This window comes from Mya arenaria, chromosome 10, assembly GCF_026914265.1.
Source record: "Mya arenaria isolate MELC-2E11 chromosome 10, ASM2691426v1".
In the NCBI taxonomy this organism is placed as follows: domain Eukaryota; kingdom Metazoa; phylum Mollusca; class Bivalvia; order Myida; family Myidae; genus Mya; species Mya arenaria.
Genome location: NC_069131.1, coordinates 71,645,243 through 71,662,363, shown reverse-complemented (window position 1 = coordinate 71,662,363; position 17,121 = coordinate 71,645,243). Strand labels below are relative to the sequence as shown.

Below are 17,121 nucleotides of genomic sequence, written 5' to 3'. Positions count from 1 at the left end.
GTATAGCCAGTCAAAACGGCAAAAGTCCTTAGATGTGATGGGTACTTGACAAAATAACTCATACCACATTCACGTATTGCAGTATTAATTTTAGGCACTTCAAATACGCCACAGGGATATTATGTGTATGAATTTGAGCAAAATATGTATTTAATTATCACATTATAGTATGAATATCACAGTATGTACTACTAATAAAATGCGAGCTTAAGTTAAAATAATTCCTATTCTGAAATTCTTTGAATAACTAAATGCAAAAAAATAAGATAATATATATGATCAATTCTTACATAAAAACACCGACAATTCTTTATTTAAACCCTAACCTTTCAATACAATAAATAATTATTCTAAATTGCCTCAAAAAATGATTATTTACTAGCGATTTAAAAACAGGTAATGTCTCACGTCTGTGCTATGTTAGAAGGCAAATTGGTTCATAGGGAAATACAAGAAATGAAAAAGGACTCAAAACCTTTCAAATTCGGAACAGCAAAAGCCCCTTACTGACTTAACCTTGTACTATGTGTGTGTACAGTGTCTTGGGGGATGAAATTTTCTCCCATGTAGTCCGGGGCTATGCCATTTTAATTATATTAAAGACATGAAGTATATACCTAGACAAATCTGGTATACACGTGCGTTTGTTGACAGGTAACCAGTTGAGTGATTTAAATTATTTTGGCCCAATGTGCGACCTTGCATTAAGATCCAAACCAAACCTCATTAATTTATTTTGTGTGATTTGGAGCTTGGTTTAAGTAACTTGGTCAGACCATATTACCACATAGAATAGGCATAATCGAAATGGCTTTGAATTAAGGCCATGAGAAGGAGTTTCTTGGTGTGTTTTGTAAGGTAACCTTTCTTCAGATATAGATATTTTATTATTTGCGTTAGCCTTTTTTAATATGGAACGAGCCATAGAATCAAAAGGTAGTGTCTGACCAAAAGTTGCGTCAAGATATTCAATAGCATAAGTAGTTTTAAAGTTGTTAATAATTATGACGTGAGCTTATCTATACGTTGATCTAATTGGCTTTAAAACTCCAAAAGTAATTGTAGAACATCGTGAAGTCATTAAGAAATTACCATGAATTAAAGCTGCACTCTCACAGATTTACCATTTTTACAACTTTTTTTGTCTTGGAAAGAGCAATTTTTAGCGTAAATATCTTCAAACCAGTGATAAAAGATTGCTGTCAAAAAATCAGATCGTAGATTTTCATATTTCCATTCGAAAAATAATGTTTTATGGCCTAAATCGTTACTAACGATCACCAAGCCGAGCCCCCCCCCCCCCCCCTCCCCGGGTGTTCCCGTCATCCCAACTACTCAACATATACTCTATAGTAACATCGTGCCAACAAGAGTAATACATATATGTAATGTTGTAATAACTTGTTCCAAAATTGCTGTGTAATTAAATAATGAAACTAAATTAAACTAAACGTAGATGATCTCTTTGAGGAAAATTAATGCTTGTTAAGACATAGGATACACAGTATCGTTGAACAAGAGCATGGATATCTGAAGGAGAATACGTTAATGTTTGTGAACATATTACCTAGACTTGCAAATAAATAAATACTGACTTTCAAGGTGGAAAAAAATCCAATGCTTTATCAAAGAATGATTGTATTAGATAAGGAACGAACAGCAACATTTACAATCTTTGACTCGAATTTCATATCAACGTTTGCAATGTGAATACAATTTTTTTATAAACTCATAGGATATAGCTCATTATACAAGATCACTTTTTTATTACAGTGACAGTAAGGTAATAGTACCTTAGTCTTTTTCATAATGATGCTCAATAAATAATGGTATGCCCTTCAAATGTGTTAATTAAAATGTTAAGAATATTGAATACCGGTTGATGGAAAGACGTTTTGACTAAATACTAATTAAAACAACTCTCATTCGGAGTTTCTCGGCCATTTTACTTGTTTTCGAGAAAAATAGCCGAGATATTCCAAATCAATAACTCTAGACTGGTACCCTTGTTCTCTTTTCGCCAACACAAAAATATTTTTACCAAAAAGTAACGTAGGGTACTAGTCTAAAGAATTCGGCCATCTCCGGCAAGCTTCGAGATCTATGGAGAATTCTGTTTGATACTGGCCGAGGTGTTCCGATTGCCCACAACAGCAACAGTCCTAAGTTGTCTGGTTCCCTAATTACCCGATAACAATACAGTACAGTAGTGTAAAGGGGAAGGCACTCCAGACTACAGACTACAGTCCTCAGCAGTTCACAACAAAAAGGTAAGAATTTATCATTTATTTTGTTTATTTTCTAAGTAAAAGGTTGTCAAGCATTTTGAAGTTTTTATGTGCATTAATTATTTACTTTATTTACTTGATGCACGTACATTTATAGTACATTGTAAAGATTTACCTAATAATTGATAATAAATTGTTAGGGTACAAAGTCCGCTATTATGGAAGTAATGGTAATTTTATGTTTGTTCATTTTTTCACGCAGACAGTCACATTTTATTTGTCTTTTTTTCTCAACTTTTATGCGAATTAATTACCAACCGAGAATCTGCTTTAAGTTTTTGTTTGAAGTAACTTTATTAAAAGGGGAATTAAATTTTAATTAAAGAAATATATATAGTGTTCACTGTACATGTATACCAGGTTACACAGGTACAGTAGAGATAAACTTTACATTGCAATAGATGATCAACGAAGGAAACCTATTTCACAATTTTGTAATGAAGTATACCAGGTATGCATCATTGAGTCATAAACAATTGATCAGTAGTATAATAGTAGAGAAATTCTGGAACAATTAAAAAAAAAATGTTTAGGCCTAAAAAAAAAATACATTTGGTTCGGGTTACCCGACCCTACCTACGGAATAGGCGCCGACCCTACCATTTTTATAGTCAGTTTGAGAAAAAAAAATGAAAAACTAAAAAAATAAATAAAAAAATAAAAAAAAATTCGTTTTTTTTTTTTTAAATTGCTTTTCAATATGTAGTTTAAACCTTAAATGCTTATACAGAAGATAGCTTTAACACAATTCTCCAATGATGAAAATGATATTTTTTATATAAAGCCTAATAAAAAAATAAAAAAATAAATAAAAAAAGCCTACCTACCCTACCTATTTTTGAGAAGGATGTAACCCTAACCAAACAAATTTTTTTTAGGCCTTACTAGTCCAGTATGATTATCACACCCATGTTTATTTCAAAATGGAAGAATTCTGAGAATAAAGTAATAATATACGCTCAAAATGCACAATTTCCGACTACAAATTGTTTAAATTTTTTGTAAGGGAGAAACCCAGGGGCGTACCTGAAGCATTTTGAATTGTACGCCCGTACACTTTAGAGCGGTGAAAAAGTAAAGGTTTTTCTATATTCTGGTCCCAATATGATATATGGGTTTGGAGCCTGACCGATATCCCCTAATGTGGGACTTTTTTACTTGCCATTTCGCGGGAACCTTAATTCATTTGTACGCCTGGGCGTACTTCACGCCCCTGAAACCCCAAACCCCCATGCAAACAGTACATTCCAAAGACGTTACACTTGTATATATAACATGGCTTGCAAACATATGGAAAATGTAAATTATTTTTGTTCACTAGGTCCTCTACCATCGAAGTTGCACATTATAGAACATGTTATTTTTGCAACTTAGGTCCTCCACTAGTCTAAAACAATAGATGTTCAATACAGATTATGAAAAATTTGCCATATCAAAAATCGTACAAGAATTTGTCCATGTACAAATATTTGGTCCTCTACCAGTGGTGATAATCTGTACTTTATGGTGTTTTTTTAATTTAAGATGTTCATGTATTTTTGTCACTATTGCAGATGGCTCACACAGTCATGGAACATGTGAGGGACGTGTTGGTTATGCTAGCACAGGTCCTGTACTACTGGCTGGTGGCGATTGTCCGTGCAATTCTTCCCGCCAGCATCCAGGGCAAGGACATCTCAGGAGAGACTGTGCTCATCACTGGTGCTGGTATGTTGTGTTGGTATTAAGCAGGGCCCATTAATTGCCCTTTTTAGGGTCAAATTTTGGACCCATTCTTTTCTAAAAGACTCACCTTCAGAACCTTAAAATATTCTTAAAATACTTTCTATTATGCGCTTTATTTTTATGGCTTTAAAGCTGCTCTCTCACAGATTGAACGTCTTGAAACTTTATTTTTTGGCTTGGAACGAGCATATTTTTTTGCGAAAATGCATGGAAACCAGTTATATAAGACTGCTGATAAAAATTAAATTTTTTTATTTAAGTTTAAAAATTGATGTTTTATGCATTTTTCTTAAACCCTTAGTAACAGTTTAAGCCATAAAACATTAATTTTTTGAATGGAAATATGAAAATCTGTGATCTGATCTTTTGTCTAAGTTGTTTATTTTGTCACGGGAGGTTAAATTAATCTCTGGTTATTTAAAATGGTCAACTGATATCATTACATCATTATTGATGTTTTATTTATCTTTTCATAACTTATTATCATATTAATGTTTGGCTAGCCCCAATTTCCGGAAACTTCTTGACAGAGAGGTTTACAGTGCCAGATCTATGGAACTGTTACAAGCCATAAAAAAAAATTGAAATAGGAAAAAAAGATAAAAACTAGAATTCGTAACAACATAATTATGGTTATCAGCCATGTTAAAGCTGCACTCTCACAGATTTACCGTTTTGACAACTTTTTTTTGTCTTGGAATGAGCCAATTTTTGCGCAAATATCTTCAAACCAGTGATATAAGAGTGCTGACAAAAGATCAGTTTACAGATTTCCATATCTGGGTTCGAAAAATAATGTTTTATGGCTAAAAACTTTACTAACGGTTGAAAAATGCATAAAACATAATTATTGAACTTAAATATGAAAATCTGATCTTTTGTCAGTAGTCTTATATCACTGGTTTCCATGCATTTTCTCATAAATTGGCTCGTTCCAAGACAAAAAATAAAAAGAAGTTGTCAAAACGTTCAATCTGTGAGAGTGCAGCTTTAAATGGTTTGTAAAGGACACAATGTTATTATGGTATAATCATTATTTCATTGCAGGAAGTGGCATCGGTCGTCTGATGGCGGAGAGATTTGCCAAGCTGAAATGCCGCCTTGTCTTGTGGGACGTGAATGATAAGGGAAATGAAGAGACTGCCTCCATTTGTAAGGGATATGGTGTCAGTGTTGATACATACACCATCAACCTGTGTGACCGGGAGGCGATTTACAAGCTTGCAGACAAGGTGAGATTTGAAATACTAGCTAGGGCCTAAAATGAATGGCATTTAATTTATCCGTATATCAGTATTTATCAGTATAAACACAGACAAAAAGAAACACATTTAAATTCTTCTTTTTTACCAACTGACTATAAAAATGGTAGGGTCGGCACCTATTTCATAGATATGGTCAGGTAACCTGAAAAGTATTTGTTTTTTAGGCCTAGGTAGATGATGTTCTTCAGTAATCACTGAATGTATCACTTCTGAAGGGATATTATCTTAACATCTTGCATTACTTGTATCAGGGCAGCATTTTTTAGAATGGAGCCTTAAATGGGCCCTTAAAATTGTGAATAAAAAATGTGTATTAACCATGCATGATATATTTCATCCAAAGAAACAAAGCAATCCCCCTATAAGATGATGGATTAAAAGAATTTTAAGAGAATAAGACTGCATTTAAACATATCTATTCTAGTTTTACTTTCAAAGTATTGACATTTTTTTCTTTTAGTTTAGGACTGTGAATTTTAAGTTTCAAACTTGTGAAAATAATTTTCGGGATTGTGAATGGGGCTATTTTTGGTTGGAAAACACTGAAGAGGCAGTCAATAGACTTAACTATCACTATCTTCTGTGCCTATAGAAATTTCAGTGCAACAGAATTTTACTGTGGAAATTCCCTATGTTAGGTTGTATGCTGGAGGAAAATAGTGAGTAAAATTAGACTAAAACTCACGTGTTGAATCACATTCTGTGGAATTATTCTGCATGCTACCTACATTAAAATTTGGTCTTTCAAGTTTCCTTATGCCTACAAATTTCATTATTTTAAAAGCCCAAAATGCCTTTGCTTCAAAAATATTTCTCACAGATTGATGAACACATGTATGGCTTTTTGATAATCATTATCTAGGTAAAGACAGACGTCTGCCAGACAGACATTTTGGTGAACAATGTGATTATTGTGATGCTCAAGAGGCTTCTGAAGTACCATAGATGGGAAAAAAATAATGTACACAGTGGTTGAAAATATCACAAGCCCTGCACTGGTAAAACGTTTGTGGGCTTGCTCAAATTCTGGATTTTGTACTGCAAGGCTTGATAAGAATGTTGATGCCAAGCAATAGTTTGTTCACCCAAAGTCTAATTTTGATGACTGTGTACACCTATGATAAATGACATCATTTTTTAAATCCAGGTGAAGACAGACGTGGGCAAGATAGACATTCTTGTTAACAACGCTGGTATCGTGACGGGCAAGAAGTTCCTTGACTGCCCTGACAAAATGATCGACCTCACCATGCAGGTCAACATCATGGCTCACTTCTGGGTATGTGGAATGTTGACAATTGGCTTTAATGGGAATTATTTTGTTGCTTTCATGAGCAGTAACATACAATTTTAAGCCTAAAGTAGCATTTGCCCTTCTTGTTTTATTTGACTTTTCCATAAATTGATATGATGAGAGTGCTAAAAGATGATAAGATTTATTTTATTTTAATATCTTTAAGTGTGTAAGAAACTTATTTATAGCCATGTCAATTTATTGCACATTAAGGTTGCTAAATTTGAAATCACACACATGACCTCATAATAATGTTGAAATGGTTTAACCAGTAGGTATCAATATTCCAACTGACTTTCAATTATTGAAGATTTTATCCAAACAGGTTATCCTTATAATTAATCATAAATAATTATTTTATGGATAAGAATTATGTCCATAGGCCAATAATTGGACATGATGGCTCATTCATTATAAGTCAGTAAGGAAATATATTGTTTCGATTACACAATCATCAATGTATTTCTTTTTCACACCATAAATTGAGTAATGTAAATTATACAATTCATTTTCAGACTGTGAAAGCTTTCTTGCCGGACATGATGACCAGAAACCACGGCCACATTGTTAACATTGCCAGCTCGGCAGGACTAATAGGCGTTACAGGTATGTTAACATTGCCAGCTCGGCAGGACTAATAGGTGTTACAGGTACGAAAAGCACTAGTAGGGGTCACATTTAGGTCATTCTTAAAGAATTTGTTTGCAGTAGCTCAATTGACGTACCACATTAATTTTACTGATTTTTCTTTTTTCCTATGGAGTAGGGAAAACATTCTGATAGCAATTTGTTATTCCAGATATCCAAGCACAAATATCTGTCACAAAGAAACCAATTTATATAAATAAATAAACACTATTTTACATACTGAAAGCATGATTTGAATGATAATTAAGATATAAGGCCACTCCAAATTGATGTTTCATTGGACAGAGACACTGCATATGTTTTCAGAAAATACAAACATGTGTTTTTTTTATTTTTTAAGTAACTGCTTCCATCTTCACCAATTTCTTTTTGGAATGATGTCAAGCCAAAGCTCTCTTCAAGGCTTTTGAAATAACTTATATATAACAATATTCACGAGACGATGTGCAGAGTGCATGTTACAACTAGTTCGGCTTAAGGTCAAGGTCACAATTAGAAGTCAATGGTCATATGATTACATTTTGTGTCTTGTCTATATCTCTTGAAGGATTTGGAATAACTTGAATATTGATACGCTGTGCAGAGGGGGAAACATCAGTTTTTACTTACAAAAGCAACCATCTAGTTTAACTTCTATTCATCACTATACAATACAGGTCTTGCTGATTACTGTGCCAGCAAGTTTGCAGCGGTTGGTTTTGACGAGTCCCTGCGCTTTGAGTTAATGGCCCAGGGGAAAACAGGAATCAACACGACAGTTGTCTGCCCTTTCTTCATCAACACGGGGATGTTTGAGGGTGCTAAAACTAGGTATAAGATCATTTTATACAAATATGTATATGAAAAATCTTGAAGTTTGAAATTTTGATTAAATTACATTAAAGCATTTCTTCCAGAGTGACATTAAAGTCACTTACTAGTAGATGCATAATATAATGTAATCTATTATTGGATAAATATAAAAGACTACATATAGTTCCATGAAAGTTCCATGAAACCATCTATATTACTAGTGTTACATATATATATATATATAATTCATCATACAAGTGTGTTTTAGGGTTTTCTTTTCTGTTACAGGTTTCCATTTCTCCTTCCAATCTTGGAGCCGGCTTATGTAGCTGACAAAATTGTTGAGGCTGTGCTTTGCAATCAGACGTTATTGGCCCTACCCAGGATCCTCTATGTTTTCTTTGCCATTAAAGGGTAGGTACATATACAGGCAATATGCCATGCACCGAATTTTACGGATAATATTATGCAGTTATTCTTTAGAGAATATTTTTTAATTATTCCCTGCATTTTCAATTTTTGAGAAAATTTAAGGGATATTGGCGAAAACAGGGCGGGCGGCCATTAAAAAAATTGATGTTAAAGTTTTCATAAAAAATGTCAGTAAGAACTATGAGACTACGTCAAATATTGGACAAAAAATGTGTTAAAGTTTCCTATTCCTTTCAACAGTGTTTATCCAATGCTCAGGAAACTCAGCATGATATTTAGGACCATATTAAATATGGGTCGTCTTGTGTCAAAAACTAGGTCACTAGGTCAAATTAAGAAATTTGATGCAAAAATCCAGCTTTAATGGGATTTCTGCATTATCCTCTGGTTTCCAGGCTGATTCCATAAAGATAATCCCCCCCACCTGCTTATTATCTATGGTAAAATATATTGCTTGCTTGCACACCATTTGACCTCCACTTTATGACACGCATGTGCCCTCATCTTCTAGACACATATTTTCTTGATTTGTAGCTGGACTTTACATCGAACAATTATGGGTTAAAGAATGGTGAAAAATAGATGGTTGGGTGTTTGTACAGGCGGTTGTTAACAATTCTTCATTTTAGTTTGTATTCCATGTCATAAAGTCAATAGTTTTTATCCAATTTTTATGAACTTTGTTAGAACGCTTGTTTATGTTGTCTTGTTCATTTGTGAATATGGGTCACCTCAGGTCAAAAACTAGGCAACTAGGTCAAATCTTAGGAACTATTTTCCCATGTCATCAATTCAATTTTTTCATGAAACTTTTACAGTTTTTTTTCTCCAGAATATATATCTAACAAAAAAATCTCCATATCTATGACATTTCATCTTTGAATATACATGCGCGCACGCACGCACACACGCACGCAATGACCCATCAGCACCACAGTCTATGATTGTGTTTTCAGGATCTTTATATTTTGCTTCTTTGGAGTCTAAAAAGACACGCGCTTTTGTGATTTGCAATATGCTTTTAGGATACATACAGTGTTTGTGCCAGAAATTTCAGACTACACTCAACTCTGGTGTATATGGATGGTAAAACCTGTCATTAGGTAAAATGTTTGGAAACTTCTTTCCCTGTTCTAGACTAAAATTTCAGTTAACTTTAAAAAAAAAATTGTTTGCATGAAATCTTAGATTATAAGTGTGTCATATGGGATCAAACACTAGGTATGTGGGACTTATATTTTAGGAAAAGCTGATGTATTTATATAATATATATTATAAAATATTCATTTTTCCTCATACAAATTGTTAACTTTTGTTCATTTCATGAAATTCAATCAGGTTATTTGTATGAAAGGTATCTCTAACAAGTAAAAATATGGGTCTTCTTGGTTAAAAATCTAGGCCACTAACTCAATTCTTAGGTTTGCAAAATTGCATCATCAATTAAAAAATCTGGCTTTAATGCGGCATTGCCACATTCGTGTCATGTTTTATTAAATAAAGTGACAATTGTTTGTGTTTTTGAACCTGGTTTAAAGGCATTTTCATTCCAATATCATTAGGTGTATATAAAACAAACAATTTAAAATCGGGATAAAAAAATCATGAAAAATTGTAAAAAAAGGGAATAAAAATGAACATTTCTAATCACACAGTGCATGCAGTATAATTATATAACATCCACCTCTATGACTTGTGTAATCTTGCACTGGGAAATGCACTTGGAGATGTGAAATCATTTTAAGTGGTAATGTAATTGAATTCCAAACAAATTGGTGGTATTGGTCTTATAGTACACAGCTAGTTTAAATGCTTATATGAAACTTGTAATTAACTTAGTAAATGTAAGATAATCTTAATTAAAAATCTTGATATTACGATATTGTCAAACTCTTGTTGTAGATCGTTGATAAAATGGCCATAAAGCAATCATCGAAATAAGCCAGCTCTCATTCTAAGTTCATTAAATAAAGCTTTTGGTACTAACTAGGTGAATTATATTGACATCTAAACACTGAAGCACACAGTTAGATACTGAAATGATTTCACACCTTTTTGTGTTTCAGATTTCTTCCCCATAGCGTTGCACAAGTTTTAAATGATCACCTCGGCGTTAGTCACTGTATGGACAATTTCAAGGGAAGGCAACTCAAGGCGGATTAATTATCTCCCTTGCAACTCCTCAAGAAGTGATTTTCGAATTTGTCAACCCTCGGACATTTTTAAATTATGCCATATATTATGGTTGTTGATGAAAAAATCATTTTAAAAACAAAGACTTCATGTGAAATCCAAAGAATACCCTTTCAAGACTGTGATATAATTGACTTGTTCTACATATGGAAAATTTAACATGACTTTTATGCTTTTAAGAAAATTCATGTTTGCTTGACCTTTGATGTTGTTGTTTCAAAGCTGCACTCTCACAGATTGATTGTATTTGTCTTGGAATGAGCCTTTTTTGTGTAAATGTCTGGCAACCAGTAATATAAGACTGCTAACAAATTTTAAAGATGGCAGGTTTTCATATTATATTCAAAAATATGTTTTCATATTTAATGGAATTACAAAAATCTGCAATCTGATCTTTTGTCAGCAGTCTTATATCCTGGTTGTTTATGTTAAAGAAAAAGTTTATCGTCTATGACTATTTTCATAATCTTGAGGGCATTGTTGTCAACCTTAGCTTTGGTTGTAACTGAAACAACGTTCTCTTAAAACTGTGTTCACATGTTACAAGTGACAACAGAGACCTTTGTAGTAAGGCCCATAACTCTGGCCTTAATAACTGTAAAGTTATGCCCCTTGATGTTATAAAAAGTCATGCAAGCATTAATATAACTTGGCTATAACTCAATAACCATTCAAGGTATTAATATGAAACTTGGTACATCTTTTATTTGGCACATATAAAGCAAAACTCGTAACTATATAATTATTTATAATTGTCCAGCTGTTCTATAGGGCTGGTATGTCATTTCTTATTGTAAGTGGACTTCCTGTAATTTTCATAGTCAAAAGAAAAAGAGAAAGTATCAACAAAATATCTATTTTCAAAAAAAGGAATGGAAACAAAGTACTTTATAAATGATTAAGTTACAGTATTGTATGACCAGTGGGATTAATTATCTTGAGGTAAAACAGGAAAATGACTTAATGTGACACTCTTATTCAAAATCAATACATACACATGCATAACAAACATAATTTTTGAGTGATAAACCTTTGACTACTTTATACTAAGTATTGCATTTAAGGAAAATATTTATTACGGATAACAAGATTGTAACCGCGTATTTAATAGCTGAAAAAAATTAAAAAATTAAATGATTGGTGAGTGCTAAAAATATTTACTGTGATCTACTATAGTCTCATTAAGTAGAAATTCTATGTTTTCTGCACATTTCTTTAAAATTGAACTCGGTATCCTTCATAGGAACCATTGTTTTCAACATTTATTCATCCTATTTGGTATATTAAACAATTGGATAAATTGTATTTGGGAGTAAGAGTGCATCTTTAAAATCTTTTTATATATCTTTAATTTTTATCTTTTGCATATGTTTATATGTTAATGATTAATTCATATGTTATCCCCGTGAGTTATATTTATCACTCTATGTTATGTTATCCGAATATGTGGTTTACAAGTTGACAGTATTTCACACACATTTAACATCATGACACACCAGTGGTGTTCAGTAAGATCTTTGGGGTATTTTATAATAGAATTACATCATATACAATCATGTTATTGGCTAGTCATAGGTTATATGTACATTTTTATTGAATGATAAATAAAGTAAAAAAAAGTGTGTACTTCAATAATTTAATTTAATAATTAAGGCTATGTCGGATTGATTCTATGTAAAAGATTAACCATAAAATCTTTACAATTTAGAAGGATTGAGGGAGCAAAGTTAGCGAGCCTTTATTAGTCATTATAACTTCTCCTCATATATTTTTATGCCCCCCAAAGGTGGGCATATTAAAATCGCACCGTCCATCCGTGTTTCCGGCTCAATAACTCATGTCCGGTCTGTAACTTTCTCTTGTATGTACATATTTTATAATAACTTGCTATATGTGTTCAACATACCAAGACAACATGTTGTGTGCAAGACCCGTGTCCCTACCTCTAAGGTCAAGGTCCCACTTAGTGTTTATTCACAATGGAATGCTGCATATAAGGACATGGAGTATAGGTTTTTGTGTCGCCTGAAAAGACGACATATAAGGGTTACTTTTGTCGGCGGCGGCGTCCGCGTCCCATTTTCGCTTGTCTGGGGTATATCTCCTAAACTATTAGTGGTATCAACTTGAAACTTCATATGTACATAGATCTAATTGAGGGCAAGTGCAGTGCACAAGAACTGTTACTCTTGCTTCCATATTTTTAGAGTTTTGCCCTTTGTTATTTTTCATGCTTAAAGTTTTGTCCAGGGCATATCTTGTAGAATATAAGAGTTATCAACTTGAAACTTCATATGTAGATAGATCTCATGGAGGGCAAGTGCAGTGCACAATAACAGTAACTCTTGCTTTCTTAGTTTTAAAATTATTGCCCTTTGTTAATTTTCATGCTTAAAGTTTTGTCCGGGGCATATCTTGAAGAATATAAGAGGTATCAACTTGAAACTTCATAGCTAGACAGATCTCATTGAGGGCAAGTGCAGTGCACAATAACAGTAACTCTTGCTTTCTTAGTTTTAAAGTTATTGCCCTTTGTTAATTTTCATGCTTAAAGTTTTGTCCGGGGCATATCTTGAAGAATGTAAGAGGTATCAACTTGAAACTTCATAGCTAGATATATCTCATTGAGGGCAAGTGCAGCGCACAATAACAGTAACTCTTTCTTTCTTAGTTTTAAAGTTATTGCCCTTTGTTAATTTTCATGCTTAGTTTTGTCCGGGGCATATCTTGAAGAATATAAGAGGTATCAACTTGAAACTTCATAGCTAGATAGATCTCATTGAGGGCAAGTGCAGTGCACAAGAACCGTTACTCTTGCTGCCATATTTTTAGAGTTATTGCCCTTTGTTAATTTTCTTGCTTAGGTTTTGTCCGTGGCATATCTCGTAAACTATAGGAGGTTTCAACCTGAAACTTATTCCGTAGGTATATCTGATTGAGGGTTCAAATGCCACCTACACTTGAAAGTTAAATGGCAACATCATTGTCTATAAATGAATAAAATGCCAATCTAACAGCTATAATGTCGACAGTGAATAATAAGTCAGGCGACACATCCGACTCGCGGAGTTCTAGTTGTGTTTGGGCTGTAACTTTCTCTTGTATGGACAGATTTTAAAATAACTTGCCACATGTGTTCAACGTATCAATACGATGTGTCGCATGCAAGACCCGTGTCCCTACCTCTAAGGTCAAGGTCACACTTAGTGTTTACTCACAATGGAATGCTGCATATAAGGACATAGAGTATAGGTTGTCGTGTCCAGGCTGTTACTTTCTCCTGTATGGACAGATTTTAAAATGACTTGCCACATGTGTTTGACATACCAAGACAACGTGTCGCTTGCAAGACTTGGTTCCCCATCTCTTAGGTCTAGGTCACACTTAGTGTTTATTCACAATGGAATGCTGCATATAATGACATAGAGTATAGGTTTTCGTGTCGGGACTGTAACTTTCCCTAGTATGTACAGATTTTAAAATAACTTGCCACATGTGTTCGACATATCAAGACGACCTGTCACGTGCAAGACCCATGTCCCTACCTCTAAGGTCAAGGTCAGACTTAGTGTTATTCACAATGGAATGCTGCATATATAAGGACATAGGTTGTCGTGTCCAAGCTGTTATTAATGTCTTCGATTGTAACCTGTTTTCAGCAGGCCAAGAACCACATTATGATGTCTTGCCTGCTAAGTTGTTAAACTACAAATCTTATATGCTTAAGTATGGTTCCTTTTGAGACTAATGGGCAATTTCATTGGCTGTAAAAAATAATGTAGGTTGTCATTTAAGTTAAGCCTTATCTGTTGGGAAGGTTTTCAGCATTAAAAAAGAAATAAACCAATCTTTAAAAGCAAAGAAAAAAATATTTTTCTAGAGCTTAATAAACCCAAGAGGGCCGAAAATGCCTTAGATCGCTCACCTGATATATGAATCTCTGTCATAGCATTTCTATTGTGTTTGTGAGATATTTCTATGATTTGAACTTGTGTCTTTCTTTTTTCACCTGACAAAACATTTTCCATTATGGGTGTAAAAATTCTGATCAAATGCGGAAGTAAAGAAAATAGTTTAGCTATTTAAATTGAAGTTCATCCATATTCAATTGTTATGGAATATACATTCTCTTTAAGTGCAACAAAAATGTTTAAAGAAACAAATTTGCTAGAGTGAGGTGTCGTGTCACGCACTAAACTCATACACAGGTCTGTACCTCAAAGATTAAGGTCACATTTAGAGGCTTAATGTCAAATTAGTACTCTTGATAGAACTGGTCTGGATTGAGTTGTATCCAGGCTGTTTCTTCACCATGCATTATAGGATCAAAAAACTTGCCATGGAGGTTTCACCATGCTTTGGCCAGTTTCCTAAGTACACAGTTTGTGCAACTTCGATGAGCATTACATCTGTGTCAAAGACTTTTAACAGGGTTGACATGTTGCCAATTGGCATCTAATTGGAATCAACAACTTAATCCAATAACTGGATTCCCTTCATTCCCCCTCGTACAGACACGTAATAGATACAGTACGAGCCGTTTCATTAGAACGAACACCAATTTTGTCCCAAGTAAAAGGATAAAATTCGTGTTCATCCTAGCGAAATTGTTTCTTAAGTCTGTAAGAGAACACTTTTGAAGAAAAAACGAGAAACTGTATCAGACTTATACGACGATAAGTGTATTGCATATATTAGTAAGCAAATAAATGCATTAATATGTAAATAAATACAGATTTATAAAAAGATAAATAGAAATATTTTTCTGAAAGATAAACATTACATTATTATCATGGCCTTTCTAAATACAATGTATCAGCTAGTGGAATTACTTGATATTCTCGTGCACGGTCCACTTACAACTGTTAGAAGACACTTTTTCAATAGCTCTGCTGGGGGTATTGTCATATAATAATAGATGGCCATTGTTCAAAATGTCCTCAACAAGCTTTACATATTTGTTTATTTTATTTCAGGTTTATCCCTTCCACATCTGGCTACCTGCTCAGCAAGTATCTCGGAGCCCACAACTTGATGGACGAATTTAAAGGCCGTCAGAAGGCTGAGTGAACCAAATAACATTGACAATTGACATAGTTCGCTTCACATTTTGTGGTGAACATGAGAGGATGTTATTTTCCGGTGAACTGGGGATGCACATTATAGTGAAGCAGCGAGAATAATTAGCTTCTGACAAATTAAATAAAAGCAGTATTATGACACTATTTTGTGGTAGTAATAAATGATTTTTCAATACACATTTTTCTTTAGCATAACATTGTTGCTATCAGTTGAAGAAAGAAGATAGATCAGAAAGCCATTTTTCATCCAAGAGGCGATTTATATTATAGTTAAACAGTTATAATATAGTTATTATTAATTTTATATGGTAAAATATAGGTCAATTGATATGTATAAGACAATTTTTGACAGCGACAGACAGCCACTGAAACAGATTTGGTAAGATTCTGACATTTCAAGGGTCACAACTCCGGCCTGTCTGAAGCATTACTTCCTGATATTGAACTCATCTCAAGGGCAACAACTCCGGAGTGTCTGAAGCAGTACTTCTTGTTATTGAATTCATCTCAAGGGCAACAACTCTGGAGTGTCTGAAGCAATACTTCTTATTTTACTAATCTCAAGGTCCACAACTCTGGACTGTCTGAAGCAATCCTTCTTATTTTACTAATCTCAAGGTCCACAACTCTGGACTGTCTGAAGCAATCCTTCTTATTTTACTAATCTCAAGGTCCACAACTCTGGACTGTCTGAAGCAATCCTTCTTATTTTACTAATCTCAAGGTCCACAACTCTGGACTGTCTGAAGCAACCTTCTTATTTTACTAATCTCAAGGTCCACAACTCTGGAGTGTCTCTGAAGCAATACTTCTTATTTTACTAATCTCAAGGTCCGAAACTCTGGAGTGTTTGAAGCAATTCTTCTTATTTTACTAATCTCAAGGTCTGCAACTCTGGAGTGTTTGAAGCAATACTTCTTATTTTACTAATCTCAAGGTCCACAACTCTGGACTGTCTGAAGCAATACTTCTTATTTTACTAATCTCAAGGTCCACAACTCTGGAGTGTCTGAAGCAACCTTCTTATTTTACTAATCTCAAGGTCCACAACTCTGGAGTGTCTCTGAAGCAATACTTCTTATTTTACTAATCTCAAGGTCCGAAACTCTGGAGTGTTTGAAGCAATTCTTCTTATTTTACTTATCTCAAGGTCTGCAACTCTGGAGTGTTTGAAGCAATACTTCTTATTTTACTAATCTCAAGGGCCACAACTCTAAAGTGTCTGAAGCAATATTTGTTGTTATTTAACTCATCTCTAGGGCAACAACTCCGGATTGTATAAAGCAATACTTCTTGTTATTGAACTCATCTCAAAGGCCACAACTCTGAAGTGTCTGAAGCAATACTTCTTATTTTACTAATCTCAAGGTCCACAACTCTGGAGTGTCTGAAGCAATACTTCT

At 33.9% G+C, this 17,121-nt stretch overlaps 1 protein-coding gene across 2 annotated transcripts; it reads left to right on the top strand.

Moving 5' to 3' along the window:
• Positions 1 to 2,057: 2,057 nt before the first annotated feature.
• On the top strand, positions 2,058 to 15,893 carry LOC128206551 (epidermal retinol dehydrogenase 2-like). Of its 2 annotated transcripts, none has more exons than XM_052909108.1 (8): positions 2,058 to 2,270; positions 3,842 to 3,995; positions 5,061 to 5,245; positions 6,426 to 6,557; positions 7,088 to 7,178; positions 7,877 to 8,030; positions 8,301 to 8,426; positions 10,511 to 12,260. In XM_052909108.1, the coding sequence occupies exons 2-8, from the start codon at positions 3,842 to 3,844 to the stop codon at positions 10,605 to 10,607; spliced, it is 939 nt and encodes a 312-aa protein (XP_052765068.1). In that variant the 5' UTR covers positions 2,058 to 2,270; the 3' UTR covers positions 10,608 to 12,260. The 2 variants fall into 2 exon arrangements, with proteins under 2 accessions (XP_052765068.1, XP_052765069.1); XM_052909109.1 differs by lacking the exon at positions 10,511 to 12,260 and adding an exon at positions 15,614 to 15,893 and having other exon boundaries at positions 2,063 to 2,270.
• The last annotated feature ends 1,228 nt before the right edge of the window (positions 15,894 to 17,121 follow it).

Coding starts and splice junctions, on each gene's coding strand:
- LOC128206551 (XM_052909108.1), top strand. CDS start 3,842: ATGGCTCACACAGTCATGGAACATGTGAGGGACGTGTTGGTTATGCTA. Junction 3,996..5,060: donor TGTGCTCATCACTGGTGCTG/GTATGTTGTGTT, acceptor ATTTCATTGCAG/GAAGTGGCATCGGTCGTCTG. Junction 8,427..10,510: donor GTTTTCTTTGCCATTAAAGG/GTAGGTACATAT, acceptor TTTGTGTTTCAG/ATTTCTTCCCCATAGCGTTG.